The following is a 15,092-nucleotide window of genomic DNA, read 5'->3' as shown; positions in this document are numbered from 1 at the left end:
TATTTTGATATATCAAGAACGTGAAATGAACAAACTCTCTCAAATAGAAATGTTTATTTTTATATGCTATATAATAAATGAAGATTTTTTTTATTTAGGAGCGGCTGATTTAGAGATAGAAGTAGAAATATAAATCATTTTTACATTTTGCGTATTTTCACATTCCCTGTTTTAGGACCTCCCGAACCGGAACTTCCGTTTAGACCTCTTTGTAAAAATGTAAGTAATGTCGACATGTTCGAAAACGTTCGATAAGAAATCTACCAACATCGCAACACATATCTATATATTTTTTATTACCACATTGTCTTTAAACAATTAAAAGTCGATCATACCTATTTAACTATTTTAACATGAATTTATGGCCAATTTCTTGTTTTATTTTCAGTTAAAAATGGGTCGCCGACCAGCTCGGTGGTAAGTGTTGTCTTAAATATGATAGTATATACAAGGGGACATGTGAGTGATGCATGATTCTGTAATGAAACTAAGTAAAGAGAAATCATGAAAAAATGGTGACATTGTAATATTATGGATATTCGTTGTTCTAGATTTTGTTCCATAACCCGATGACACACCAATATTTACCTTTTGCTCACCGACTACCAACTTGTTAGCACAAACGAAATACTGTTTTCCCCGCAACTTGCGTACATTCGCTTTGAACAAGCTGTTGCGTTTCGAAATATTAATTGGCATGTCCGGTCACAGATGAAAATATTGGAAAGTTATATGGTATGATTCATTGATTGCCATTGAGACCACTAATGGCACTATCCATCAAAGTACAAAAAGTTCTTCCTTTTGTAAAATGTCTACTTGACTGACCTAGGTCTTCCTTTGAATATTTCCCAACAACATTGATGATTAGGCCGCACAAAATATACAATATAGTTGTTTCTGGTCTCCCAACCTACCACAACACTTCTTGATGGTTTGGGTTATGCACTGTTAATAGTCTAGAACACTTTCATATAGTCTTGTATAAATATATATTTTTAAAGAACATTTTTAGCCACCTTATTCAATTTTTTGTTTTCATTTTAACTCCTGGGTCTCTGAAAAATTTGGACAAGTAGTAGAAAGGGTTGAGGTGCAAGACATGGTATGGATTAGATCTACATGTACTTCTACTTCATAGCAGTTGACTCCTAACAGATTTTCAATGTTATATGCAATTAGACATACATAAATGTTGCTACACCAGGCATATCATTAAAATACTTCAAATTCTTTTTTTTTCAGCTACAGATACTGTAAGAACAAGCCTTACCCAAAATCTCGATTTTGTAGAGGTGTACCAGGTAACAATTTTATACATACATTTTGTACATGTATCCCCAAACAATCGATTACAATGTATGTTGATTAATTGTCAATTATGGTCATTAAGGCAGTTTCTGTTGTTTGTTTAATTTTCAATTTCAAATGTTTATTGCCATATACATTGTATGTGCCCTTTTGTACAAAGAAGTGGTTTTTACAAAAAAATGTTTTTCATCACTTGAAATGTACTCCTCTTTAAAGGGTTAGTCATTACATTGAGGGGTTTTTTCCAAGCTGGTAAATGGTCTAGAGACTGACTCTGTCCACAGTTCTAATGACTTTTTAATGTAGGATCCAAATTTATTTACTTGTAATGATGTTGATGGATTGAGCATAAAAATCACCTTTTCTTCAGCAGACAAATCTTATAGAGAAATGTTTCATTTCTAATAACTAAAAAATATGTTTTTCACCTTCTAATATGTCACATTTAAGGCATAATCTCTGCTCTCTTAAAATGTCGTCCTTTTCTATATTAAGATTATGGTCACTTATTCTTAGTTATGTGATTAATTTTCTATATGTAAAGTTTGATATATGTTTACTGGCTAATTTAATAATTTCACCATTAGGTCAAGTAGGTTTCTTTCTAAATGTGATGAACAAATCTTTTAATTTAAAGGGTGAATGGGGGAAAATCCAATTTATTTTCTTTTGGAAAAGTGTGTCACCAGTAAGCTAAGGTTGACCTTTAGCAGAGTGTACATTAAAAAATATTTATGTATAAATGTTCACAAATTAAAGAAAAATATATGGATAGTCGTACCAGTAGATACATAGTTTTAGAAATTTAGTAACTGGTTCAATTTCCCTTTGGCTATTTCAAATTTCATGTTATGTTTTGAGAAAATTTAATCCAGTAAATTTAGGTTTAGGTACTAGTTCTGTTCTGTCACCTCTAAAATTTTTGTTCATGTTGCTTGTAAAAGAACTTGGATTGTACTTGTATGTCATACTTATTTTCTTTCAGACCCTAAAATCCGTATCTTTGATTTGGGAAGAAAGAAAGCTGCTGTAGATGAATTCCCATTATGTGTGCACTTGGTTTCTGATGAATTAGAACAACTGTCTTCAGAAGCTCTAGAAGCTGGCCGTATCTGTGCCAACAAGTACTTGGTCAAGCACTGTGGTAAAGATTCTTTCCACTTGAGAATGCGAGTGCACCCATTCCATGTACTCAGAATCAACAAGATGTTGTCGTGTGCTGGGGCCGATAGGTAATCATTTCATCATAACTACATTAAAATAGACTTTTAATTCTAGTAAAATGCAAGACGGAAGAATTTGAACACCCAGAGTTGAAATTCAGTTATCGTTCAGTTCTGTACATATAATGCCTTGAATTAATCTAGAAAGATATTATATTCGAATTTTAATGAGAAATAATGTGTTTATGTCGGTCATTTAAAGTAGCATCTTTAGTAGGTATCATTTTTGACGCAGCCTCTGGCTCTCTACCATCACTCTAGATTTAAAATGATGAAGAACTCTTAAATTTAAGGCATATAAAACATCATTTTAATCATTTACCACCAACTTGTACGGTATGTAGAAATGCATTTTACACGTAAATGAAGCAAGTGGAGGTTATCGACTCAAATTATACGCGTGCATATATTATAGTTTCTGTGTATATCCAAATTCATAAAGAACGAACAAACTGGTCATTAAAAGTTCATTGTATACAAAAGTTTTTGATCAAAAGTTTTCAATTAACATCAGTTGGTTAAAATATACTTTGTACTCCATTGCTAATTTTTGGCTTATATTTAAAAAAAATGACACTGTTCTTTTTTTAAGGAAACTTAAAGTTGGCTCCTTGTAAAGCTGATTAATATCTTAAGTGTGAAAAGGTCTATTTAAACTACATGTTGGGTTGAACTATTAGGCTATAAGTGTATTACATAATATAATGATGTATACTTACTACTAAATTGTCTATTCTTCTTACCAGTACACTTGGTACAATCAAAAACCTGATAATAAATTGTTCAAATAAGGCCTTCGAAAATAGTGGAATTAATTACTTTTGGAGTGTCAAGAACTCGTTGGAAGTACTTGATAAATTGCATGCATATATTGGTGATTTTGAATCTGTTCAAAGTTTTGATTTTTCTACCCTATATACCACATTGCCTCACATTCTCATTAAGAAAAAATTCACACACCTAATTAAATGGGCATTTAAAAAGTCAGAATGTGAATATATATGTTCAAACTCTTTTAGGTCATTTTTTAGTAGCAATAAACAAAAAAACTATGTCAATTGGACATGCTTTGATACTATATATGCCCTTGAATTTTTACTAGATAACATTTTTGTTCGCTTTGGAGATTCCGTATATCGTCAGGTTATCGGAATTCCAATGGGGACTAACTGTGCACCACTTATTGCGGACCTTTTTTATACGCCCGTTTACGGGACGTATTATGGTATACCTCTGTCCGTCCGTCGTCAACATGTCGGACATTAACTCAAAAATGCTTTAACCAATTTGTATAAAACTTTGGTGAATTGTTTATATCTATTGACGTGAGCTCCCTTTCGTTTTTCATAAATTTTAGATTGTATGTTTCCGAGTTATGGGGTTTTATTCATTAAAAAAAGGGGGATTTTCCAGTTTTCATCCAATAACTCAAGAATGCTTTCACTAACTTGCAAGAAATTGTGGTGAATTGTTTATATCTATTGACATGAGCTCCCTTTCTATTTTTATAAATTTTAGATTTTATGTTTCCGAGTTACAGGGTTTTATTCAGAAAAAAAGGGGGATTTTCCAGTTTTTGGACAAAAACTCAAAAATGCTTTCAGCAGTTCTTATGAAACTTTGGTGAATTGTTTATATCTATTGATGTAAGCTCCCTTTAGAATTTTATAAATTTTACATTTTACATTTCTGAGTTGTGGGGTTTTATTCATTAAAAAAGGGGGGATTTTCAAGTTTTCAGACAATAACTCAAAAATGCTGTCAGCAATTCTCATGAAACTTTGGTAAATTGTTTATATCTATTGATGTAAGCTCCCTTTTGATTTTCATAAATTTCTAATATGATTTTGAGAATTAATTGAACTTTATTTGTTTATAGTCTGAAAACAGATTTACTAAGTATTGCGCAACAGCACAGTGTATTACACAACAGCAAGAAATCTTTAATTGAATATAAATTCAATTCATATAACCAATTTCAAGTTCTTTGACTAGATTTATTCAGAAACCTATAATATGTCAAATATTTAATTACAATCCAAATTCAGACCTGTATCAAGCTTGAATATTGTGTCCATTTTTGCCCCAACTGTTCAGGGTTGGACCTCTGCGGGCGTATCAAGCTGCGCTCAGCGAAGCAGTTTATTTGTATTGCTATGAGTTACAATTTATGACAAAAATCAGTAAAGACCCATCGAAACAACATCTGATACACAAATTTAATAATACTTTTAGATATTTGGATTATATTTTGGCTCTCAATAATGACGACTTCAGTATGTATACTAAAGAAATTTATCCTGTTGAACTTACTTTAAATAAAGCTAATACTAACAATGACCACTGCCCTTTCCTCGATCTTGATATCTATATCATTAACGGAAAGCTTAATACTAAAATATATGATAAAAGAGATGATTTTTCATTTCCTATAGTTAATTATCCATTTTTAGATGGTGACGTTCCCTTGTCACCATCTTACGGTGTTTATATATCTCAACTTGTACGATTCGCTCGTGTATGTAACAATGTTTTAGATTTTAACGAGAGAAATTTATGTATTACTGAAAAATTATTACACCAGGGTTTTCGATATCACAAACTAGTCAAAACATTTACTAAATTTTATCATCGGTATAAGGACATCATTCGTAAATATAGCTCAACATGCAGACTTCTTATACGTTCAGGTATTTCACATCCAATTTTTTATGGAATTATTCTTTATAAAGCACAAAAATGTCAGTATTCACCTCTGAAACTAACAAAACCTTTAAATAGACTTATTAAGAAGGGATATAGTTACGATACTGTTGTCAGGTCATTAAAGATTGCATATTTTGGCGTTAATATTGATTCACTTATAGGGTCTTTGCATCGGCACTAAACACATTTATTTAAAAACCAGTTGTTGGCATGACACGGGTTATGTTCTTCTCATATATGTTATGATGGTATGATACTAAACCCCTAACGGGAAGGATTGTGCCTGATATTCATATGATGAAGACATAATCTTTCAATCAGTTTAATTGAAGTCTGGAGCTGGCATGTCAGTTAACTGCTAGTAGTCTGTTGTTATTTATGTATTATTGTCATTTTGTTTATTTTCTTTGGTTACATCTTCTGACATCAGACTTGGACTTCTCTTGAACTGAATTTTAATGTGCGTATTGTTATGCGTTTACTTTTCTACATTAGCTAGAGGTATAGGGGGAGGGTTGAGATCTCATGATCATAAACATGTTTAACCCCGCCGCATTTTTGCGCCTGTCCCAAGTCAGGAGCCTCTAGCCTTTGTTAGTCTTGTATTATTTTTAATTTTAGTTTCTTGTGTACAATTTGGAGTTTAGTATGGCGTTCATTATCACTGAACTAGTATATATATTTGTTTAGGGGCCAGCTGAAGGACGCCTCCGGGTGCGGGAATTTCTCGCTGCATTGAAGACCTGTTGGTGGCCTTCTGCTGTTGTCTGTTCTGTGGTCGGGTTGTTGTCTCTTTGACACATTCCCCATTTCCATTCTCAATTTTATTAAGTCTGAAATAGACCCTCATGATTTTTTTTTTTTTTGCAGGCTCCAAACTGGAATGCGTGGTGCTTTTGGTAAACCACAGGGAACAGTAGCTAGAGTACACATTGGCCAGCCTCTTATGTCTGTGAGAGCCCGTGACAATCATAAGGCTCCAGTCATTGAGGCACTTCGTCGTGCCAAGTTCAAGTATCCAGGTCGTCAGAAGGTAAATAAAAAATTATGTATTAATGTGATTGGATGTAAGGCTATAATATATTTTTTTAATTATGTCCCAGCCGTAGCGGAGGGGGCATCAAGTTTTACCCTTGTCCGTCCGTCCGTACATACGTACGTCCCAAAATTTGTTTCTGTTCTATAACTTTAGTTTGCCTCAACCCAATGTTATGAAACTTATACACAACGCTTATTACCACAAAACACAGATCATATTTGGATTTCAGATCAATTAAAAAATTTTGGTAGCGTCACTTTTACAGTTCTTGAGTTTATCCCTTTACAACGTTATATTCAAACGGGGGCATCATCTGTGTCCCATGGACACATTCCCCATTTATTATTTATGAATAACTGCAGTGTGTATGATTACAATATAAATTTTGAAACACATTGAAATATTTTATATGAAGAAATTCCACTTGAAGATAGTCATGCTATTATCTGACTTCAATTACTAAAACAGAATAATAAAGTTCTTATAATATCACAAATAAAAAAAAACAAATATTGTTGACAGTTTATGAAATGAACAAAGTTTGTATACATATAAAAATGAGATGTGGTATGATTGCGATTGAGAACATTCCACCAGAGTTTAAATTACAGATGATAGCAATAATAGTTCACCGTATGTCCTTTAACAATGAGCAAACCAATACTGTATAGTAAGCTATAAAAGGCCCAAGACCTGACACAATGTGAAACAATTCAAATGAGAACACTACTTAATTTATCAAAAACAAATGTGACAGACATAAGCTAATGACAACCACTGAATTACAGGTTCCTAACTTTAGGATGGCACATAAAGAATGCTGCAGGGTTAAACATGATTACTAGCACGTAACCTTCCCCTAGCCTGGCATCGTGATGTAGTGCTACATAGAACAAGCTATACAAAACATTTGCAAATGACTTAACTTGCTAGATCCTTTTACTTTAGGGCCAACATTAGTATACAAAATCTGAACTATAGTTTCTAGAACCATGAAATTAAAACAGAGTTCGAATGTGGCTTCTTACAATAATTTTCATATCAGTAAATCAAAATGTTTATGCTTATTGTTGACTTTATTTCTTGCATTGCACTTTTTTCCAGATCTATGTATCAAAGAAACATGGATTCACAAAATGGGAAAGGCCTGATTATGAAAAAATGAGACTAGATGGAAGACTAATTCCTGACGGTGTTGGAGCCCAGTATATGCCTGACCATGGTCCACTTAAGGCATGGAAAGATAGACAATAAATGAATAAACTGGGGAATTGATATCTTGTTAGCTTCTTTAGTATAACTGACATTATTTATTGAAGTAAAGAAAGCAATAACTATGTTAGTATCAACAAATACAGTTGTGTCCTCTCTTTCCAAGGTTTTACTAACTTTTTCAACATATCAAAAATGTAATACAGCTGCTGGGAAAAATACAAAACAAAACAAAGTTGTACAATCAAAATTGAAGAAACCTGTTGAAATCAAATTTTTCAACAACATTTGTGTACTTCTTTCAAACAGATAGTAGGCACAGAACTTGAGGACTATATGCTAGTTTAAAAAAATAGGTCTCTCATGAATTTCATATGATGTCATAGTCTGACAATCTGCCACTAGATAGCCATTTGACACCTATTCGTCATGTTACTTCTTTAGTGATCAGGTTATGGTTGGGTTAAATCTCTTTTTGTCTCGCCTTGACTGAGTCAAAAAGCGAGACATAGGTATGCTGTTTCCGGCGTCGGCGTCAACAATGTATTAGTTTGTGATTAGGTCTAGTTTATGGTGAACCACTAGTGGTAGGTCAATGCTATTTTGTATGCAGTTGTATTAGCATTGGCACATCTCATTACCATGGAGATTATTTGGCCCCGTCCCCTCAGTTATGGTCTATTGACTTTGCTTAGTTTACATGTATTAGTTTGTGATTAGGTCAGTTCATGGGGAACCACCAGTGGTAAGTTAATGATAATTGGTATGCAGTTGTATAAGTTTTGGCATATCTCATTTCCATGGAGATTATATGGCCCTGCCCCCTCAGTCATGGTCTATTGACTTTGAAACTTTTGCTTAGTTTTCATGTATTAGTTTGTAATTAGGTCAGTTTATTGGGAACCACTAGTGGTAGCTCAATGATATTTGGTATGTAGTTGTATTAGCATTGGCACATTTCATCACCATGGAGATTATTTGGCCCCACCCCCTCAGTTATGGTCTATTGACTTTGAAATTTTGTTTGTTTACTTGTATTAGTTTGTGTTTAGGTTTGTTTAAAGGGAACTACTTATGATAAGTCAGTTGTATTTGGTATGCAGTTGTATTAGCATTGGCACATCTCATTTCCATGGAGATTGTTTAGCCATGTACCTTCAGTCATGGTTCATAGACTGAATATTTGCCAAACTTAAATGTTAATGTGTTTCTATTTTAATTTCAACATTTGCATTATCAAAATTACCAAAAGGCGAGACATATCTCTGTGTTAACAGTTTAATTAAGTCATATAATGTGAATTAAAAGGAGATAGGTATATAAAAGACCGCAAACCAAAAACACAAATACCCAAAAGACTTCTAGAAGTCAGCATCATCTTCAACAATAGATGGGTGTCGTACAAAATGTCCAGCTCTTGATCTTTCTGATTCTGAACTAAACCAAAACAATTGGATCTGCTATCAATGCCAGATTCTCCAAATAACAAAAACATTAATGGTTGTTGCCAGAATTATAAGTAAAGTGAACATTTTATAATTGTGAGTAGTTGGGGTATAATAAAAAGTGCTTGCCATCCCCCATTACTTAAAATCTGGAACAGCACTAAAAATGGCATGGACAAATGCTAAAAAAAAGTAACTTTTATTTTGAGATATCTTAACTCCATCCTGATAAGTCTTGGTCAATGGAATAACAAAGTTCATATGAGAACATACAATGAAAATCAGTACAGGAAAAGCACAACTCTGAAATAGCTGTATAATATATTAAAAATCCTAAAATCAAAGAATGCTTTATACAGTCAATGACCGCAAGCTCAAAAGATGTTTTTTGCCTTCCTACACATTAATATTGGTGGCTTTGCTTCAGAGTAAATAGTATACAGCAATGACAGGAACACTGAATCTTGTGTAATGCCCTTAAAAAATTTGCATTAGGTATAAGGACTTTATATATTGGACCTATATTCTTTTTTATACAACAGCAAAAAATTTCTGTTCGTATAATGCTATCATGTCGTCCGAAGACACGTTTGGTTTCCGGACAGTAACTAGTTTAAGTGGATGGATCTCTGAAATTTTACCAGAAGGTTCAATACCACAAATGGAAGGTTGGGTTTGATTTTGGGGGTTATGGTACCAACAGTTTAGGAATTGAGGGCCAAAAACAAGCATTTTTGTAGTTTCCGGACAATAACTAGTAAGTGTATAGCTCTCTCTGAAATAGTACTACAAGGTTCCATACCACAAAGGGAAGGCTGGGATTGAGTTGGGGGATAATTGCCCCAAATGTTTAGAAAAAAGTGGCTGAAAACAAGCATTTTTCTTGTTTCCAGACAATAACTAGTGTTACAGTTTATGGAACTCTGAAATTGTACATTTTTCATGAAAAGAAAATTTTCAAAATTCCAAAAAAAAATTGGAGTGGATTTTGTTTCAAATTTTTTTTTGGGGGTTCATATTTTTTTCTTCTAAATTTTTGAAATTTCAAATTTTTTTAGGGGGGGACTTTTTTTTGAGTGATTTTTTTTTCATAATTTTTTGGTTTTTTTTCCCAAAAATTCTCCATTTTTACATTGATTATTTCTGATTTATATATAAAAGCAACAAATACTGATATGGCAGGAGATACACACCAAACAGTGTAAATTATTATATATAACAAATTAAGTATTGTGCAATAGTACAGTGTTGCGCAATAGCAAGAAATCTTCAATTGAAAATAAATACAATTCTTTTAACCAAATTCAATGGAATTAAATTAAGTCTTTAATTTTTGGGGGTTCTAACCTTGTATTACTATTTTGGATATTCGGCCCCATTTTTAAATTGGTCTCTTGTCTCATTGGCACTCATACCACATCTTCTTAGATCTATCTACATTGAGGTCCTAAGGGTCCAAAATTAAACTTTGTTTGATTTCATCAAAAACTGAACTATTGTGGCTCTATGATGTGCTGAATCTTATTGTGCATTTAGATTTATTATTTTGGGCCCTGTTTTCAAATTAGTCCATATTAAGGTTTGAAGGGTCCAAAATTAAACTTTGGTTGATTTCAACTAAAATTAAATTTTTGGTGTTTTTTTATACGACTGCAGGTTGTATATTGGTATGACGTTGGCGTCGTCGTCGTCCGAAGACGCATTGGTTTTCACACAATAACTTAAGTTTAAGTGAATGGATCTCTATGAAATTTTACCATAAGTTTCAATACCACAAAAGGAAGGTTGGGATTGATTTTGGGGGTTATGGTACCAACAGTGAAGGAATTAGGGGGCAAAAAGGGGCCATAAATAAGCATTTTTCTAGTTTCCAGACAATAACTTGTGGAACGGTGTATGGATCTCTCTGAAATTATACCACAAAGGGATGGTTAGGATTTGCTTTGGGGGGTTATGGCTCAAACTGTTTAGGAAAAAGGGGGAAAACATGGGTGTCCTGGTTAATGGACAAATACTTTAGTACAAAATATAATTTAAAGCAGTGTAAGGGAGATAATTTAAATACATCATTTGAATTACCTCCCTTACACTGCTTTTTATTAATTATGTATAAAGTAATGGTTAATGAACAATTAAGACAATTTAAAAGCAGTGTAAGGGAGGTAATCCAAATACAACGTTTTGAATACCTCTCTTACACTGCTTTTAAATTATGTTTAAAGAAATGCATATTTGTAAAGGAAAACCAGTAATAATATCTGCAAATGTTGCATCTTTTTTTTTTACAAAAAAATCCATATGAAAGATTTGACACCATATTTTAAATTCTATTATAAAATAGATTAAGTTAGCACTATGGTAAATTTAAATGGGTAATTATGGTTGCAAACTCCATTGGAAATTTGAATTGAGATTATGACCATATCTTGAGGGAAAGAATTTTTTTGGGGAAAAGGGGGGGGGGGGGGGGGGGGTAAAAAGAAATTGTGGGGGGTCAATTTTTTCTCATTTCAGATTTCAGAAATTAAAAAGAAAATTCTTCAAATATTATTTTTTTTTGCAAAAAAAATGTGTGTGAGGGGGGGGGGGGGTTAATACGCAACATCATAGTGTATTGCACAAAAGCAAAAAAAAGGGGGGGTAAATTTTTATTTTTGTTTGTGGGGGGAGGGGGGGGGGGGAATTCGCAACAGCAAAGTGTATTGCACAAAAGCAAAAAATTGAATATAAATTCAAAACATATAACCAATTCTAAGTTCTTTGACTACAGTTATTCTGTGTCAGAAACCTTTTATGTGTCAAATATCTAATTACAATCCAAATTCAGACCTGTATCAAGCGCGAATATTGCGTCCATTTTTGCCCCAACTGTTCAGGGTTGGACCTCTGCGGTCGTATCCAGCTGCGCTCGGCGAAGCAATTTATTCTATGTTTAAAAAAAAAAAAATGAGCGGTAATATCCTATAACTAAGCAAGTGACAATTTCGGTTATGTTGACCTATTTGTAGGTCTTATCTTGCTGTTAAAACATCATTTATATATCTGTTATAATAGTTTTCAAGATAATCGACAATACACAAATAAAATTCGTAAGGGGTTGCGCGGAACCCTGCGTCTCGCCTGCGATTGCTGCTGTCAGTGTAAAAGTGTAATGTTGACTTAAAATAGCATCGATCTTAAGAAAAAGTTTGTACGTGTGAACGAGGCATAAAAAAGTGAGTCCATTTATCAGTAAAATACAGAATTTTAAAAAAATATATCAAACTTTTTCTTAAGATCGATGCTATTTCATGGTCTTGAAGATTGGCTTCTGTTCAAGTTTCATAACAATCCATGAAGGTTTACAAATTTATCACGCCAACAAAAATTAATCCCAGACTGTCTAAATGTTAAATGTAAAAAACTAAGTCCATCTACTAGTATAAAAAAAATACTGAAAATGAAAAAATAATATTTTCAAAAGCTTGCTTCAGACATTATCTCGTAATCATAAAAAAGCTTCTGCCAAAGTTTCATAAAATTCTATGAAGGTTTGTTAAAGTAATTGATGTGTAACAAACTTTAACCGCAGACTGTATCTATTTTTTAAATTTAAAAAAAAAAGTCCATTTATCAGTTAAATACAGAAAAATGAAAAGAAATATTTTCAAATTTTTTCTCTGAATACTTAATTTTGGTCATATCTAAGCTTATGTCCATATTTCATAAAATTCCATGAAGGTTTGACAAAGTTATTGATGACTGAAAAACTTTAACCTCAGACTGTATCTACTTGTTAACTGTAAAAAAAAAAATCGTAAGGGTTCCACGGAACCCAGTGTCTCGCCTACTTTTTCTGTTAATTGCAGGCTCAACAAAAATGAGGAAGTAAATCAATAAAAATATTCCTCTTGATACTATCTTTTGATTGTAAGAAGCTTCTGTCCAGGTTTGGTAAAAATCCAGGATAGTATAAGAAAGTTAATAAATTTTAAAAACTTTAACCACAGAGTGAATGTGTTGTTTCCTGGCAGAAAATCTAAGTCCATTAAAAGTAAAATACGGAAAAAATGGATTTATTTTTTTACAAAATTTCCTTCTAGATACTAGCTTTTGATCATAAACAAGCTTCTGTCCAAGTTTGGTACAAATCCAAAATAGCAAAAGAAAGTTATTAAAATTTTAAAAACTTTAACCACAGAGTGAATGTGTTGTTTCCTGGTAGAAAACCTAAGTCCATTTAAAAGTAAAATAAGCGAAAAATGGATTTTTTTTTTACAAAATTTACTTCTGGATACTATCTTATGATCATAAACAAGCTTCTGTCCAAGTTTGGTAGAAACCCAGGATAGTTTAAGAAAGTTATTAAAATTTTAAAAACTTTAACCACAGAGTGAATGTAATATTTCCCGGCAGAAAAACTAAGTCCATTTATAAGTAAAATACGGAAAAAATGGAATTTTATTTTTACAAAATTTACTTCTGGATACTATCTTATGATCATAAACAAGCTTCTGTCCAAGTTTGGTAGAAATCCAGGATAGTTTAAGAAAGTTATTAAAATTTCAAAAACTTTAACCACAGAGTGAATATTTGTGGACGCCGCCGACGACAACGACCGTGACGCCGCCGACGACAACGACGACGACGACGACGACGACGCCGACGGAATGTAGGATCGCTATGTCTCGCTTTTTCGACTAAAGTCGAAGGCTCGACAAAAACTAAGTCCATTTATCAGTAAAATACGGAATGATGAAAATAAATATTTATAAATTTTTGCTCTGGATATTGTATTTTGATCATTAGCAAGCTTCTGTCCAATTTTTCTAATATTCCATGAAGGTTTGACAAAGTTATGGATGTCTAAAAATACTTCAACCACAGACTAAACCTAGATGTTGCCGCCGACGACGGAATCTAGGATCGCTATGACGGTTTCGCTTTCGCGACATAAATGTCGTAGACTCGACAAAAATGAAAAAATAAATTGTCATTTTAGGGCAATAACTTTTATAGTATAGGACTAAAAAATATATAGATCTAGTCCTGATAGTACATATGGGGAAGAGCAAAAGAAAAAAAAAAAAAAAAAACCAACATTGAAATGTACAGCTACTGCATGCTTCAGAAATGCTATAAAATTAAAATATCCACATCCATGACATGACTAAATTTCTACGCAATAACAAATCACTATTATCGGAAACACATTATGTAAGTATTGTTTACTAGAATACTAACACAATTACTACACGAGTGCATCTTAGTCTTGAACCGGTTATTAAGGCATTTCAAGTCTAAACACATCAAAAGAATTGAAAACCAAGAATATATAAAGCGAACCAAACATTAAGATATAGCAAAATAATACGATACTGTTATGCAAAACAAACTACTTAATCTAAGAGGCTATTTTAAAAAGGATTTGTATAGTACATTATACAAATCCTTGATTTAAATGAATAAAAGTTGTATATGAAAATAATTAAAATATTGAACACTCACTAAAACAGGGGATATAAAACAAAACTATATTCAGTGCTCGTGTGCCGTTTGGCTCGTCATCAGATGTACTTCTACCAGAAAATGGCCACACACAGTAAACTTTGACCTTGTCCACAGTTAATTTAGCTGAGAGAAACAAACTAGAAGTTTCACGGTGGGACACACAAACGGCACATATACTGGTATATCAGTAAAGCATTTTTAGTAACAATATTAGATAAGACAAAACATTGAAAGGCAAAATATTGTTTATTTCTAACTTTCAAGGATTTTTAAATAATAGTTGTATTTTCCTATTATCAATAAAAGAGGGGTGGACAGCTTTTGAGGGAGGTGGGAGGTGGAGGCGGGAGGTGGGAGACAAAAAATAGGTGGGAGAGAAAAAAAGATTCTAAAAGTGGGAGGCGGGAGGTGGGAGAAGGGTACCCCCTGTCCACCCCCTCATAAAATCCCTGATTAAAAATATGTTTTTCTTCACTTATGTATGATACGTCTCTGATTGCAACATGGATGTAATATCCTGTTATGGGTTTTTTTTCTTTAGTTTAGTGAACTTGCCGAGAAGTGTATCTAATACTTTCCTCTTTAATGCATTTTAAAAAAATTTGTTAAAAAATGCCAAAAATTTACGGAAACTGCCTCATGCTTTTAACTGTCAATTTATCACCT

General features: G+C 32.9%; 1 protein-coding gene across 1 annotated transcript; it reads left to right on the top strand.

Annotated features, from left to right (window-relative positions):
• The first annotated feature begins 278 nt into the window (after window positions 1-278).
• On the top strand, window positions 279-7,554 carry LOC127708983 (60S ribosomal protein L10-like). The gene is made up of 5 exons (XM_052214231.1): window positions 279-417; window positions 1,246-1,304; window positions 2,297-2,543; window positions 6,111-6,273; window positions 7,384-7,554. The coding sequence occupies exons 1-5, from the start codon at window positions 362-364 to the stop codon at window positions 7,531-7,533; spliced, it is 675 nt and encodes a 224-aa protein (XP_052070191.1). The 5' UTR covers window positions 279-361; the 3' UTR covers window positions 7,534-7,554.
• The last annotated feature ends 7,538 nt before the right edge of the window (window positions 7,555-15,092 follow it).

The sequence above is a fragment of the Mytilus californianus genome, unplaced genomic scaffold (assembly GCF_021869535.1).
Source record: "Mytilus californianus isolate M0D057914Y unplaced genomic scaffold, xbMytCali1.0.p SCAF_7, whole genome shotgun sequence".
Lineage (NCBI taxonomy): Eukaryota > Metazoa > Mollusca > Bivalvia > Mytilida > Mytilidae > Mytilus > Mytilus californianus.
This window is presented reverse-complemented; position numbering and strand designations above follow the sequence as displayed.

Excerpts from the sequence above, each read along its gene's own strand:
- LOC127708983 (XM_052214231.1), top strand. The coding sequence starts at position 362 with ATGGCCAATTTCTTGTTTTATTTTCAGTTAAAAATGGGTCGCCGACCA. Across the intron at positions 2,544-6,110 it reads TCGTGTGCTGGGGCCGATAG|GCTCCAAACTGGAATGCGTG; the intron begins GTAATCATTTCA and ends TTTTTTTTGCAG. Across the intron at positions 6,274-7,383 it reads AGTATCCAGGTCGTCAGAAG|ATCTATGTATCAAAGAAACA; the intron begins GTAAATAAAAAA and ends ACTTTTTTCCAG.